General features: G+C 38.2%; 1 protein-coding gene across 1 annotated transcript in view; it reads left to right on the top strand.

The window, feature by feature from the left end:
* Positions 1–14,215, top strand: part of dgkb (diacylglycerol kinase, beta) — a 77,543-nt gene that overhangs the window by 19,389 nt on the left and 43,939 nt on the right. The window contains exons 7-14 of the mRNA XM_014329174.2: positions 4,078–4,127; positions 6,097–6,171; positions 6,305–6,424; positions 8,019–8,136; positions 8,572–8,660; positions 9,033–9,149; positions 9,431–9,529; positions 11,584–11,685. Of these exons, the coding sequence (XP_014184660.1) occupies positions 4,078–4,127; positions 6,097–6,171; positions 6,305–6,424; positions 8,019–8,136; positions 8,572–8,660; positions 9,033–9,149; positions 9,431–9,529; positions 11,584–11,685 (770 nt within the window). The remainder of the gene's footprint in view (positions 1–4,077; positions 4,128–6,096; positions 6,172–6,304; positions 6,425–8,018; positions 8,137–8,571; positions 8,661–9,032; positions 9,150–9,430; positions 9,530–11,583; positions 11,686–14,215) is intronic.

Below are 14,215 nucleotides of genomic sequence, written 5' to 3'. Positions count from 1 at the left end.
GCTTGAACAGTGCTCCGTGGGATGTTCAAGGCTTGGGAAATCTTTTTGTAGCCTAAGCCTGCTTTAAATTTCTCAATAATTTTATCCCTGACCTGTCTGGTGTGTTCTTTGGACTTCATGGTGTTGGTGTTGTCATGTATGATTTTCGTTCCACTTCTCACGTGTGCACCACTTTGTGTTGGTCTTTCACGTGGAATTCCAATAAAATTGATTCGTGTTTGTGGCTGTAATGTGACAAAATGTGGAAAAGTTCAAGGGGGCCGAATACTTTTGCAAGCCACTGTATCTGTGCTCTAATCTGAGGTGCTGTTAACTTGCAATTTCTGGGGATGGTGACTCGGATGAATTTATCCTCTGCAGCAGAGATGATTCTTGATCTTCCTTTCTGGGGGTGGTCCTCATGTGAGCCAGTTTCGTCTTAGCGCTTGATGGTTTTTACGACTGCACTTGGAGACACATTCAAATTTTTAGCAATTTTCCAGACTGACTGACCTTCAGTTCTTAAAGTAATGATGGACTGTCGTTTCTCTTTACTTAGCTGATTGGTTCTTGCCATAATATGAATTCTAACAGTTGTCAAATAGGGCTCTCAGCTGTGCACTAACCTGACTTCTGTACAACACAACTGATGTCAACAAAGCAAAGGGAGACTACTTTGAGGAATCCAAAATATAAAACATATTTAGAGTTATTTATAAATTTTTTCTTGACATAATTTCTTGACATTTTTCTTTACATAATTCCATATAAATTGCTTCATATATGTGATGTCTTCAGTATGTGTCTACAATGTATAAAGTAGTAAAAATAAAGAAAAAACATTAAATGAGAAGCTGTTTCCAAACTTTTTACTCTAATGTATATATAATCTACTAACAGAAACCCACCTGCTGTTCAAACTTTTTGTTTGGTTGGCCGATGGCCGAAGAAAGTTGGGTGGGAAGAAGGAAGAAAGAAGCTAAAACTGGTTCTGTAAGAAATTGGATGGATCGACTCATCCAAAACTCCTTGATTAGAGTCCAAGAATAAAATTATGGAATTGGAAATTAGCAATTAGTTCCCTTTATTATAAATGATGCTCAACAATTAGTAAAATACTCAACTCAAACTTTCTGTTTTAATGTCTTGTTGCAGTCAAAATATTTCCTTAATAACTTTGTACCTGCTGGTTTCTTTGTTTGGTTTGCTTTTTTTCTCAGCATTTTATCTGAGTGAGTCAGACTTTCCTGAGATGTTTTTGGTAATTAAGAAGTGCATTCAACCCAATTGTTTTTCTTATTGCATTATTCTTTACTTAAAACGAATTAAGGTAAAATGTTTCCTCTTGCAGCCAGTCTTATCAGCCATTAACATTTTGGGGTTTCTAAACTCAGAGGTTCTAATCTGGCCACAGCCTAAATGCCTATTTTATTATAAATGTAAAAATCAATCTTTTTTTCTGCATCTCCACTTTCTGTCTTAATGCAGATCACCTTCTTTTAAAGTGATCTTCTGAGCTCCCATAAAGCTTCACCAACAGGTGTTTGATACCTCATTTTGGCAGTCTATTGACACACCTCTTAATTGCAGTCATTGCATATATTATTCACAAAGTTTTCTCAATTGGACAGCAGCCGTTTTTTCTGTGTTGCTATAATGCTCATGCTTCTGCTAAATTATCAAGTAATGTTGCTCCCATTAAGCAAAGGGGATTATTAAATAATTCAGCAGATGGTACCTGTGACTGGGAACACATTATGGAATTAACTACGGGTGATGTGTCATTGCTGCACCCTGTCCCTGTAAACCGCTGTGGGCTTTAACATGTTATTTCGGTAGAGGATGGCTCCCTCTTCTGGACTGTTTGAAAAGGCACAGCACAGATATAAAGTGGTTCTTAGACACATATGTGCTGCTTTATTTACATCAGGTTCATTAAAAATTAAAATAGCTTTAAAAAATACAAATTGCATGTAAATGTACAAATAAAAATGAGAAAGACAATAAAAATGAATTTAAAAATTCCCACTTTCAGGTATTTTTGCTACAGGCCATTACAGACTTTAAGAAAACACTTCTTATGATAACAAAATGATTAAAGGTCAAAACTAACAAAAAGTTACAATACCGTTTTTTCTTTTTATTGTTGATTTTTAAATAAAAGGTAGTTTATATAATTTAATTATTTATACCTAATATTTATTTCTGAAATAAAATGTGTAGTGAAGGGTTTATTTTGGTAACATTATTCCACTAATAAACAGGGGGCAGTAGTACACATATACAGCAATGCACCCACACTTTCTACTAAATGTGGATGCAAACTTAATCAAGTTGTGGCTTATTAAAGCTGTTTCTGTGGGGGACAATTAATTTTGTCAGTTTGTTAAAGGTGAGTAAGTTTTTTATTAATTAACTTTTTAAAAATTATTTATTTATTTTCAATGCAGACCTCCTGGGACACATATCAAGTTTCACTTACAACTGTCACACTGCCGTTATTTATGTTTGATCCCTGTTTACAGTTTTAACTGGCCTCACCAAAGTCCATAAAATGTAGTTCTCATTTTTCTTTTAGATGATAACAATGACCTGAATAGTAATCAGGAAACAGCTGGGTTTGATTGAAGATACATTTGAACTTATTTGCAGTCACAATTATTTTAAAGATTTGTATGTTTGAAAGAAATTTATTTTCTTATTTCAGCCCATTTGTACTGCTGGTATCATGTCAACACCCTTTTCGCTCTCTTTACTTTTGGGTCCTCTTTGATCACTACAGTCACCCCCTTCTAACACCCTCAACCTCCACCCAACAGCAGACACCAGGATCAGCCACCACCATCACCTCTGTTTCCCTGGAAACTGGCAATTAGCTCCTCGTTAGTGGCCTGACAAGCTGCCATGTGACATCAACTCTTTAGTGATGATGTCAGTAGCCACGATGTGCTGCACCCAAGCCAGGCTGGAGGTGGGGCAGTGTTTTTTTTTTTTTTCTATTTATAGGCATTAGCCTGAAACAGTGTGCACAGCCATTTCCTGTTGATGTTGCTGTCACAGCTCAGCAGGACTTATAGTACTGTGCAAAACCCTTCATATCATTATATTTTGCAAGGAACATTAGAAATAGTTTTAGCAGCGAAAAAACTGCAAACACACAGAAAAACATGGAAATACCATAGTAAGGCAAAAAAACAGAGTTTGTGCAATTATAACTAGCTTGAAAATAGCCACCCTTGGCTTTGATATTGGACAAGCTTTTAAGTAGTTCTTCAAACTTCTTGGAGGATATTACAAAAGTCTTTGGGTGCTGCTTCAATAAGCAAATAAGGTCTGGGCTCCTTTCAGGTGCAAACACCAAAGATGTCTAGCTAGTATTTTTCCTGGAAAATTAAAAGTAGAGAAGTGCTTAAAACTTTATATAACTCTGCAAGAGATGCACATATGCACATATGCACATATGCTATGTGTAAGGTGTTTTTGCCTCAAGTTGTGAAACAAGTTTGCGGTTCCCACCTTGAGCTGGAAGTTTTCTTGCATATTTAGCAAAATACTTCACTTTGTTGCAGTTTTTTATGCTTATGCTTTTTATGCTTGAATGATCCATAGATCATGGTTCAACTAGTCCAATACATTCCTCTGTAAGGTGCAAAGAACCAGACTGAAAATAAGAGCAAGATTAGCCAAAAAAATAAAGGTCAGAAATATTATTGGTCTAAATCACAAAAAAAAAAAGACTTGCTTTTTGACACAAAAATATAAAGAAGTGAGGAGTGATTCAAGATTTTGTCACAGCGCCATAAAATTACTGACGTTAAGAGATGATCAATCACATCTGTGATTTAGGAGCTGTCCGTTTCCATGGTGACACTTTTAAGTGGTAATTGGGGGACACTTAAAGTTGCAGCTTCAGAGGCTGATGAGACAGCTGCTGAGATAAAGACTTTGGTTTTCCTCTGCGTGCACTGACGTGATATTGGCACTGAAGAGTGTAGCCAAAGCTAGAGTGGCACTAAATACTGACCTGAAAGGCGGAGAAACTTTGGAGAATCCAGGATGTTACTACAATAAGCTGACATTTTCTTTTTGTCTCCATAGTCATGTTTCGACTCTACGACACAGATGGAAATGGCTCCTTGGACAGCTCGGTAAATATTTCCCTTTTGGAGTGTTTGTTTTGATTTACAAAATCAGGATCCTACCTCAGCATTCTTTAGTTTTTAATGAGCAAAATGGTTTTGTTATTGTTTTTTTATGAGCTTTTATGGCATTGATAATATTATATATGCAACATTATATAAGCTCAAGTTCCACTTGCCAATTAGTATTCTTGACTGACAAATGGCTGACTGGCTACTGTGATTTACCCACATAAGCAGATGAGTTTATAGAGAAAATCCATATGAGAGAAACAGAAAAAAAATCCAGCAATTATATGGGGAGAAATGGCTTGTTGATGCCAGAGGTAGGTGGAGAATGGCCGGATTAGTTTGTTGTAATAGGAAGGCAACACTAACTTGGCCAAGAACAGGAATCTGAGGCTGAAATTCACACGGGCTCAACAAAATTAGACCTATCTTCCCATGTGATGTCTGTGCTATGGATGCATGGTTGGAAGGGTCCTATTTCACTGCAGGTGTAAACTTTGCATGTGACAAATAAAAGTCTCCATCCATCCATCCATCCATCCATCCATCAAACCAAACACTGGGAAAATGTTACCTGGCTTCTTGAACATGACAATGAGTTCACTGTACTTAAATTGCCTCCACAGTCACCAGATCCTATAGAACACCCTTGGAATGTGGTGGAATGGGAGATTCCTATCATGGATTTGCAGCAACTGTATGATACTATCATGTCAATATGCAGCAAAGTCTCTGAGGGATGTTTCCAGCCCCTTTGTTGGATTTATGACATGAAGAATAAAGTTAATTCTGGAAACAAAAAGTGGTCCAAACTAGTACTAACAAGGAATATCTACTGTCATAAAGTGGTCAGTGAGCATTTAAGCAATCCAGTGGCTTGTCTGATGACATAGATTTTCAGTTTTTCAGGGTTTCTGAGACTTTTTCTGTCAGGTAACAGATATCCAGCTCTGTTCACCACTTAGATAACTTTTTAAATAAAAAATTATAATATTTAACAGCTAAACTATCATCAGATGATAGTCGATGGTTTCAAGGGTGGATTCATAATAATAGACTATATGATTTGCAAGCTGTCTTTTGTAAACGTAAGATAACGTTTTTTGCTGATTATCTTTCTAATATCTCTGTATTTTCTTCTTCAGTTCTTCTCCCTTGATCTTTTTTTCTAAATGTTATCAGTTAATCTCCATTTTTTTAATCATTTCTGTCCATCAGATTCTATTTCTCTGTATGTCTGTTTCTCCATCAACAAAATCATTTAAATAAATTAAGTAAATTAATGGATGAAATGGGAAGAGTAATGGAGAAAAACAAGGATGAGTAAAATCTGTGGCTTGGACATAGTTATGAATGAAAGAGCACTTCTCATTATCTGTCCAGAGTGTGTAGGAGGGAGTGGGGGTTTAAATTAAAGGGTTAAAAGGGAGATAGAGAAGGTGGAGTGGGTTTGGTAACGTATTCAATTATTAGTCATCTCTCACCCATTATTGGACGGCAGATAGAAAGCATAATAGAAAACAGAGGACTAATGAGAGGGCAGAGAGAATACAAATGTAGGCAGAGATAGCCATTCAGTGGGACCCAACTCATACTCAGAATTTAAGAGAAAATGAAAAAACAGTATGAACTCTTCATTTACACTCATACACTCTAGTTTTTAAAGATATCCTAAGTGCATCATAGTGATTCAGTGTGGTACTAGATAATAACATCACCCGCCTCTGCCCCCAAAAACCAACCATTGTAATTAAACCTTCAGCTTCAGAGTGCTTCCCACACTGCCTTTGTTTTTGCTGTGTGCAACTCTTCTCTGCAGAAGAATGACATTTCCAACCTGCTATTACGAGCTGTTCATCAGTCTATTCATGCCAAAGAAATTTAGTGACATTAACTTAAGGCTGCGACATACAGAAAGGTAAACACAGTGTTTTTGTGCCTATAATGACCGTCTGTGGTGTCGCCGCAGGAGTTAGAGCACATTGTCTCCCAGATGATGCATGTCGCAGAGTACCTGGAATGGGATGTGACTGAGCTGAAACCAGTAAGGAGTATATTCATACCCTATGTTGCTTGAGAAATAGAGTATGCATGAAAATATTGCTTACTAGCCTGAGACATTCATGTGTACTCAACTCAATATGTTTTTTTTTTTGTTGTTGTTGTTTTTACTGTAGATCCTTCAGGAAATGATGCAGGAGATTGACTACGATCACGATGGTACTGTATCACTGGAAGAGTGGATCCAGGGAGGGATGACCACCATCCCCCTGCTAGTCTTGCTGGGCCTGGAGACAGTGAGTCCACAGAGAGAGTCACATTTGGTGCTAATACTGAGAAGCCCAAAGCTTTCTTAGATGCACAGTGCTATGCTAGTACAGTACTATGCTAAAACAAAAATTCTCCAAGTCTTTAGAAATTGGCTGCTTTTTCACTCATTTCTAGCCCAGACTTTGACTTGACCATTCTCAGAAGAACACTTTTTGTTTCATACAGCAAGCTGTACAGTAAGGCACATAACTCGAGGGATAAAGCTAGGCACAGAACCAATTTAAAGTTGACTATTTAAGTTGTAAATGTAAAAACATAGCATAGTTTAATTCCCAAAGAGCTACAGCATTAGCTGGACTTTTCAGTTCACTCTTTTTCCACTAGGTGGAAGCATTTGACTACCTTTTAATAAAAACTTACCACGTATCCTTTTTTATGAATGAATATTACTACAAAAGAGTAACAGAAAATCATGCCTTCTGACCTTACTGAATTTAGACTGCTTGACCTAGAATAATATACAAAGAAAATCAAAATGCTTTGTCTTGATGAAATCCCCCAAAAGTTGATTCTGTTAATCTGAATTCAGTGTTTTCAGTGGGAGAAACGTTTCATCACTCATCAAGTGACTTCTTCAGTCTCAGCTAAGTGCATGTTTCCCAAATTTTATAAGCACTACAAATACATAATGACGGAATCTAGCACCATTTCCTAAGAATGAGCCATGAGGGTAGTTTCATGATCATTAATATGCAAATTGTCATCGCCATTGATTTGTGGCCATGAGAACTGTTCACAGAGAGTTGGAGAATGGCTGCAATCAAAGCTGTAAGAGAGTGAACAGCATCCCAGCGGACTGGGAAGCAGAAGAACATCATATCAAAGAAGCCCTGAGTAAATGTGGTTATCCCAGCTGGGCATGGGAAGCTGGGAAGAGGCTTGGAGAACACTCCAGGCAATCCAGGAGAGAAGACGGAAAAATGCTGCCTAAGCAAAAACCATTGGCGATCCGTTATGCATCAGGAGTTTCAGAACAGCCGAGACACATTTTTTCAAAACAGACCAAAAAACTCCAAAGATTCATCCACCGCAAAGACCCAGTTTCCTACCTGAAACAGAGCGATATGGTGTACACGATTAAGTTCAAGAGGAAACCAAACACAGCGCAACATGGAAGAGCTACCCTGTCAGGCCACTCATTCAGTGATGAAGATGTGCACAGGGAGGAAGGCTGGTTTGAGCATGGAGTCAAGGAGGCCATTTATGTGAAAAGGAAACAACAGTGGCTGAACCGAGGAGGGGGCCTGAGATGGTGAAAGATGGACTCTTATCTCATCTCTTGATTGCAGCTGTTTCACAAATCAGCTGAGACTGAAGAAGTCACTTGGGTAAGTGATGAAATGTTTCTCCCACTGAAAACGCTGCATCCAGAAGAACAAAATCAACTACAAAGTGCTTTTGTACAGAATTCAACTTGCGATAAAAGGAACACATTTAGTCAATCAGATGATTAACTGGTGATTGTCCAGCCTGAATATGAAGCCATGTGATACAGCGGTGGATTAGTGACTCGGTGACTGTTCCATCAGTTAATGGTTGCACCTGTTTCTGTTGCTGCAGAACGTAAAAGATGACGGGCAGCATGTGTGGAGACTGAAGCACTTCAATAAGCCAGCCTACTGTAACCTGTGTCTCAACATGCTAATTGGACTGGGGAAGCAGGGTCTCTGCTGCTCATGTGAGTAATTCAGTCAGTGTTACAGGTTTGACAGATGCACTTATCTGTTTAAAAAGATAAAATGTAACATTGCAAGTTCTGTAAGATCTGCGTGGCCTTTCATGCATGAAAGGTAGTGATAAGAATATTTACATAAAACAACTGACATCAAAAAGTAAATGTCTAATAATTTTGATTTAGTGCCACATGATTGTCTAAAACACAGGACAGGTGGAGATAAAGGAGAAGTAAACAGTTTAACAGAGACTTTTATTTTAAAAGGATAAGACCTGCACGTGTTTCAGCCTCCTACAGTGCACCCTTTACTGAGTTAGAAAAAGATGAACAAACCCATAACTCAAACCCTAGTGTACATACTTTACAACAAAAGAGAAGTTCTTCTTTGTTCTTTTGCTCATTCAAAACAATGTTTTTGTGTTTTGTTTTTTGCTCCAGTCTGCAAGTACACAGTCCACGAGCGCTGTGTGGCTCGCGCTCCGCTGTCTTGCATCAAAACCTATGTCAAGTCCAAGAAAAACACAGAGGTACGTCCAATTGGAGTGTTTACCAGTCGGCACGCTTGGATCAGCAGTGCTCCGTGGAGCTTAGGATAAGGGCTTCTCTTCCTCTCATGGAATTGCAACAACTCAATCTGCTACTAAGCATTTCTAATTACCAGGATAAACCTAGTTTAGAGACGGGGATGCAGACAGCACTGTTTGCTTTGCTTTCTCCTCCTCACTCTCTGTTTTTCCTTCTTGTTTCCTTCTTGTTCCTTCTTGCTTGTTTTTCCCTTCCTCCTTGCTTTCTTTAATTGTTGTGTCACTTGTGCTTTTGTATATATCTTGTTTTTCTGCACCATGTTTCTTTTCTCACTTTTTTCCCTCTCTGTGTGCTATCTCTCCTTTTCTCTGCAGGTAATGCATCATTTCTGGGTGGAAGGGAACTGCCCCACCAAGTGTGACAAGTGTCACAAAACCATTAAGTGTTACCAGGGTCTGACTGGGCTCCACTGTGTTTGGTGTCAAATCACGGTGAGCCGACACCCGAGGAGAGCCAGCCACCTCCTTATTATATTCCCACTGCTTCTTGTTGTTTAGGGTTTCATTTTTGCACCTCTCCTACCTCACAAGTTATCCCACCAATTTACACTCCCAAAACACTTGTTTGCAGTTGCACGTTAATAGAAAATAAAATGGAGACAATGACACATGTAATGTAAATTAGTCTGGAGCATATACCTGAAATTGTACACTTAAACATGAGCTCTTATTGACACGAGTTGGTTGTTAATAACGGTTGCCACCTCCTCCAGCTCCATAACAAGTGTGCCTCACATGTGAAACCTGAGTGTGACTGTGGACCCCTGAAGGATCACATCCTGCCCCCCAACTCAATCTGCCCCATCGTCCTGGTAAGACTTCACTTCTGATGGGTCAGCAGTCCCGAGGCTCAGTGAACCTGACCTCGTTTGGAACTGTTACCCGAGGATCCAATCATCAGCCTGTGTTCTCCCACTGAGCTCTGAAATGGCACCAAATTATTTTGTAGAAGTTTATTTCCAAAATTGTATGAGTGCGCTTCACGAGGAAGGACTCTTACTTACTCAATAAAAACTCCATTTAAACTTATGTGGGGAAAGTTTGCCAGAAAAGGTCAAAAGCCAACATAAAAAGTTACAACATTAATTTTTTATTAATAACCTCATTGTTTTGTATTTATGTTTGTAACTTTTTATTTGGTTATGGCAGATTTGTAAGTTGCAATATGTAAAATAAGCTTTCCTTTCACTGAAATTCTTCAACTAGCAACAGATTAAATGTGAACTTATAGGAAAACTACTGGGAAATTACAGATATATAATATTAAAATTGACAGTTTATATTCTGACTCCTTCTTTCTGCTAAAAGTAAAAAAAAAATGTTAGAGATTACTAAATCTGCAGCCTACACTAAGCTGTTCACGTCATTGTAGTCATAAAATGATAGCAGGTCTCAGACGACTTTACAGCGACAGATACGAGACACACAGTTCACTCCAATTCTGGCAGTAAACCATGTATTTACCTATGCACTATTCTATCCAATAATAATAATAATAATAATAATAATATCACGGTTCGATTTTTTTTTTGATACAAAAAATTGTTCATGCTGTTTTAATTTGTCATTTATTAAAATTATAAATATATATTTTAACTCAAAAGTACAGTTTTTAAATGTAATGTTGCTGAAACAACAAAATAATTAAAAAAAAATTAATTTGTCTGATCGAGAAATCACTCATCTTTGGAAAAGAGAGTTTATTACAGAGAAATGGCTCTTTCCAAAATAAAAGCTATAATATACGCTTCTTCTGGGCTATATTCTCACCAGCATATTAAACATATCAGGTCCCCATAAGGAGAATCATGTGCTAACGACTGTCTAAATCAGCGGTCCCCAACCCCCGGGCCTCGGACCGGTACCGGTCCGTGAGTCGTTTGGTACCGGGCCGCGAGAGTTGAGGCTCAGGTGTGAAATGTATAGTTTTCAGGGTTTTTATCGGTTTTCAGCATTATTTTGTTATCGTTTTTATCGTTAACTCGGTTTTCCTGGGTCTTTTCACGTGTGTTATGAATAAATCTTCTTTTTTTTCGGTACCGGTACTAGTTTTATTTTGTTGTATTTATCCGCGACACCTTAAAGGCCGGTCCGTGAAAATATTGTCGGGCCATAAGGAGAATCTGTGCTAAAAAGGTTAAATGACTCGGGTAAAGTTTGTAGCATGCGTGCTTGTTGTTTTTGTCTGCTTCCACTTGTCTTTGCACTAGGATGATGTCGGCGTAAATGTGCAGTCATATTCGTTGTGTTCCCACTAGTGCTGTCAGCGTTAATCTCGTTGAAAATGACGTTAACGCCACAACACGGCAAATCTCCGTTAACGAGCTACCGCGGATCGCCCCGTGCATGGGGCTGGACGTCAACACGTTAACGAGCTAACTGCGCCAACGCACTAGTTCCCACCCATGTAATTGAGCATTGCGTGGCACATCTGACATACTGTTTTATGGTGGGGAGGTTTAATTTCGGCTACCATTTAGGCAGTTGCCATTTGCAACGACCTTAACTTCTGTCTCGCTAGCTTGCGCTGCGCTCAGTGGATCTGCGCTCGACAGTGCAGCCTAGGCGGAGTAGTTGAATGCAGATCCACTGAGCTCTCAACACAGACAGCATCATCAGAAGAAAAGTTGATAAAATAAATTAAAAATTTTGAAATTTTGTATTGTTTGATACATATGCGTACTGAACCGAAAGCACTGTATCGATATGAGTATTGTTGCACCCCTAATGTGTGTGTATGTATGTATGTATGTATGTATATATATATATATGTGTGTATATATATATGTATGTATGTATGTATGTATGTATGTATATATATATATATATAAAAATGCTCCTGTAATTGTGTGACCTTTGACCACAGGAAAGACAGTCTACACTGAGGAAGGACTCTCGGTCAAGTCAGTCAGGCCGAGGAAAGATGCAGAGAGCCAATTCTGTCACAGTCGATGGCCAAGGACTGCAGGTTGTACTCGAGTCTGGCTTTTCTATTTATTTTTTCACGTTTGACAGTTTTGTGCCTTAATATTTTTTTTATAGTTTTTATTTACTAATCACAATCCCATACTACAGTAATTTCAGAATTCGTGCTTTGTTGTTTGTTTTTTTGTATTTTATTTGTTTTTAGATATTTCATTGATAATAAGGTTATGCTTCACAGTTTGAAAAGGCCCACAATGAGGAGAGGGGGTTTGAGAAATCCTTAATTTTCAGATTCATTAATTTATTTTAAAATTACAAAAGTTGAAAAATCTGTTAGTAGTTGAAAAAATCTGTTTTAATCCAGTGAAAGCACAAGTCTTCACTTCACAAACAAGCGAACATACGACAGTCCGATTATTTGGGGTGCAGGTGCAGAATAAGTGGTTATATGACCTGAAACGTTTTGTGGATGCCAAGAAATAGGCTCATTTTGAAATAAATAAAAACAAAGAGTAACTGAAATACATGTTAAAAAGCTTGCTTGCTAAATTCTGCACAGCCATAAATTGGATACAGTCGGATTATTTTAAGGCCCCATCCAGAAATCAAACCGTTTTTCATGAATACTGAGTTTTTAAAATGAAGCTCTGTATGATGGGACTCTGCAGGCCCTGCTGGTAATCAGTATCCCATGGCAGAGCCTTGTCCAGCCTGATGCTCTCTAATATCTGTCAGCCAGCATGTTGGCGATGGAAGCCTGCCGCTGTCTGTGGCGACTGCACGTCTACGCGTGGATGAGAGAGAAATATGATGAATCATATCCCAGGCACATCCATCTATGCTCCTCGCTGGCTAACCAGCGTAATAATCAAGATTATTATTTATAATTACAGGAAGTAATGGATCACTCTGAACTGGACAGGGAGCTCATTAATTCACCCTTGGCCTGCTGGGATAGCAGGCAGGGGGAGTTAAGTGCTTCATCTGTGTCAGGGAGAGCACTGGGCGAGTTGTTGCAGACTAACTGCAGGAAGGGTAATTCAAACAGGGGCCGCTGAGTCAGAGCTTGTTTATGTGGTGCTTTGTGAGATCGGCCTCTGACATTGCAGGCTCTGCCTGTCCACAGATTCCCTACCACTCAGAGACACTGGAAAATCCGTTCTCACGTCACTCAAGGCAAACTGTCTGCCTGATTAGAAAGCAGTCGCAAATAAGTACTTGGTATCAGGTTGAGTATTGACTGACTGTAAGATAGAGGACTTCTTGTTTTTTATGTCAGAGCATTCAAAAGTTGAGTTTAATAGTCCCAAACTTTAAAAATAATATTTAAAAGCATTTAAGGACAATGTTGTTGTCAGCTTGACATTTTATTGGTGTCAACAAAACCCCCAAAATAAAACAAAACAAGACAAAAAATATCAAAAAGTGATGCTCAAACATCAAGCAGGATATGGCTTATCTGTCTTTGATGTAGAGGTCTGTTATTGTCAGAATGTTTAAAGAGAACATGAATTAGTTTCTGTAACGTAAGGTGAGTTGTTTCTGTGAGTGATGTGTTTGTGACTTTAATTCACCAATCAGGAGTGGCACTGCCACACTTGTGTTTTGCGTAGTGTAACGACAATAAATGCTTTCTATGCTATTCTATTTATTGCTGCCAAAAACACAGATGGTGTAGTTCATTTTGTGGCAATCCTGATTAATTGTCCTGGACCTGGAGCTTCTAACCACTGTAGTTCACATGTATTAATTACCTACAATGGTGGTGCAATTGCCCACTGGTGGACAGTGAAGATACTGCAAGAAATTGTAATTAAAAATTTTGCAGTGGAATTTTACATTTTCATTCCAATTTTTACTTTAAAAAACATGTAAAACAGAAAACTAGAACCTATGAAACAAACCTACTGGATTTCAAAATGAGATGTTATTCATCATTTTCTGACCTATTCTTGATCATCATCATTAGTGGGAAAAAGTTCAAATGGAGCGGTTGTTATGAGGTCGTAGTAAAAGTATTAACAGAGATATTGTCTCATGAAGCAAAATGAGGAAAAGATATAAATGAACCAGGGGGAAAAATAATGAAGGACATCCTTTGTCATATGCTCATCTGCTGGTTGAATATCCAATGAAAGATCTGAGTGGGTCGGCGTAAATTTGAGAATGACTCGCCTGCGGTGAAAAACTATATTTACTTGAATTATTTGAGTAAGAATGAATACATGATTTTTTTTGACAATAAAAAAGCAAAACAACATTTCTTTGAAAAATAAAGGTATCAGTTCCTCAAAAATCAAGGGACCTGTGATAGTGTATAATGTAGTTTCAGAGATACTGGCTAAAATCTCCATCACAGCTCTTCCTTTATAATTAGATATTATAATTAACCCAAGATTAAGTTTTTACTCAGGCGAAGAAACATGAAGCACACACAGACATTATCCCAGCCAGGTAACAGGAAAACTGCAGTATGTAACGAATCAGATGACTGGCATGCCTTGAAAGTGCTGTATATACTTGGCAAAATTTCTGAGGGATATGGCTTGAAAGTGAATTCCTGTGAAGCATCC

This window comes from Haplochromis burtoni, unplaced genomic scaffold (assembly GCF_018398535.1).
Source record: "Haplochromis burtoni strain Fernald_Lab_line unplaced genomic scaffold, NCSU_Asbu1 Contig_516, whole genome shotgun sequence".
In the NCBI taxonomy this organism is placed as follows: Eukaryota; Metazoa; Chordata; class Actinopteri; order Cichliformes; family Cichlidae; genus Haplochromis; species Haplochromis burtoni.
Note: the sequence above shows the minus strand (reverse complement) of the source record. Positions and strands in the feature narration are given on the sequence as shown.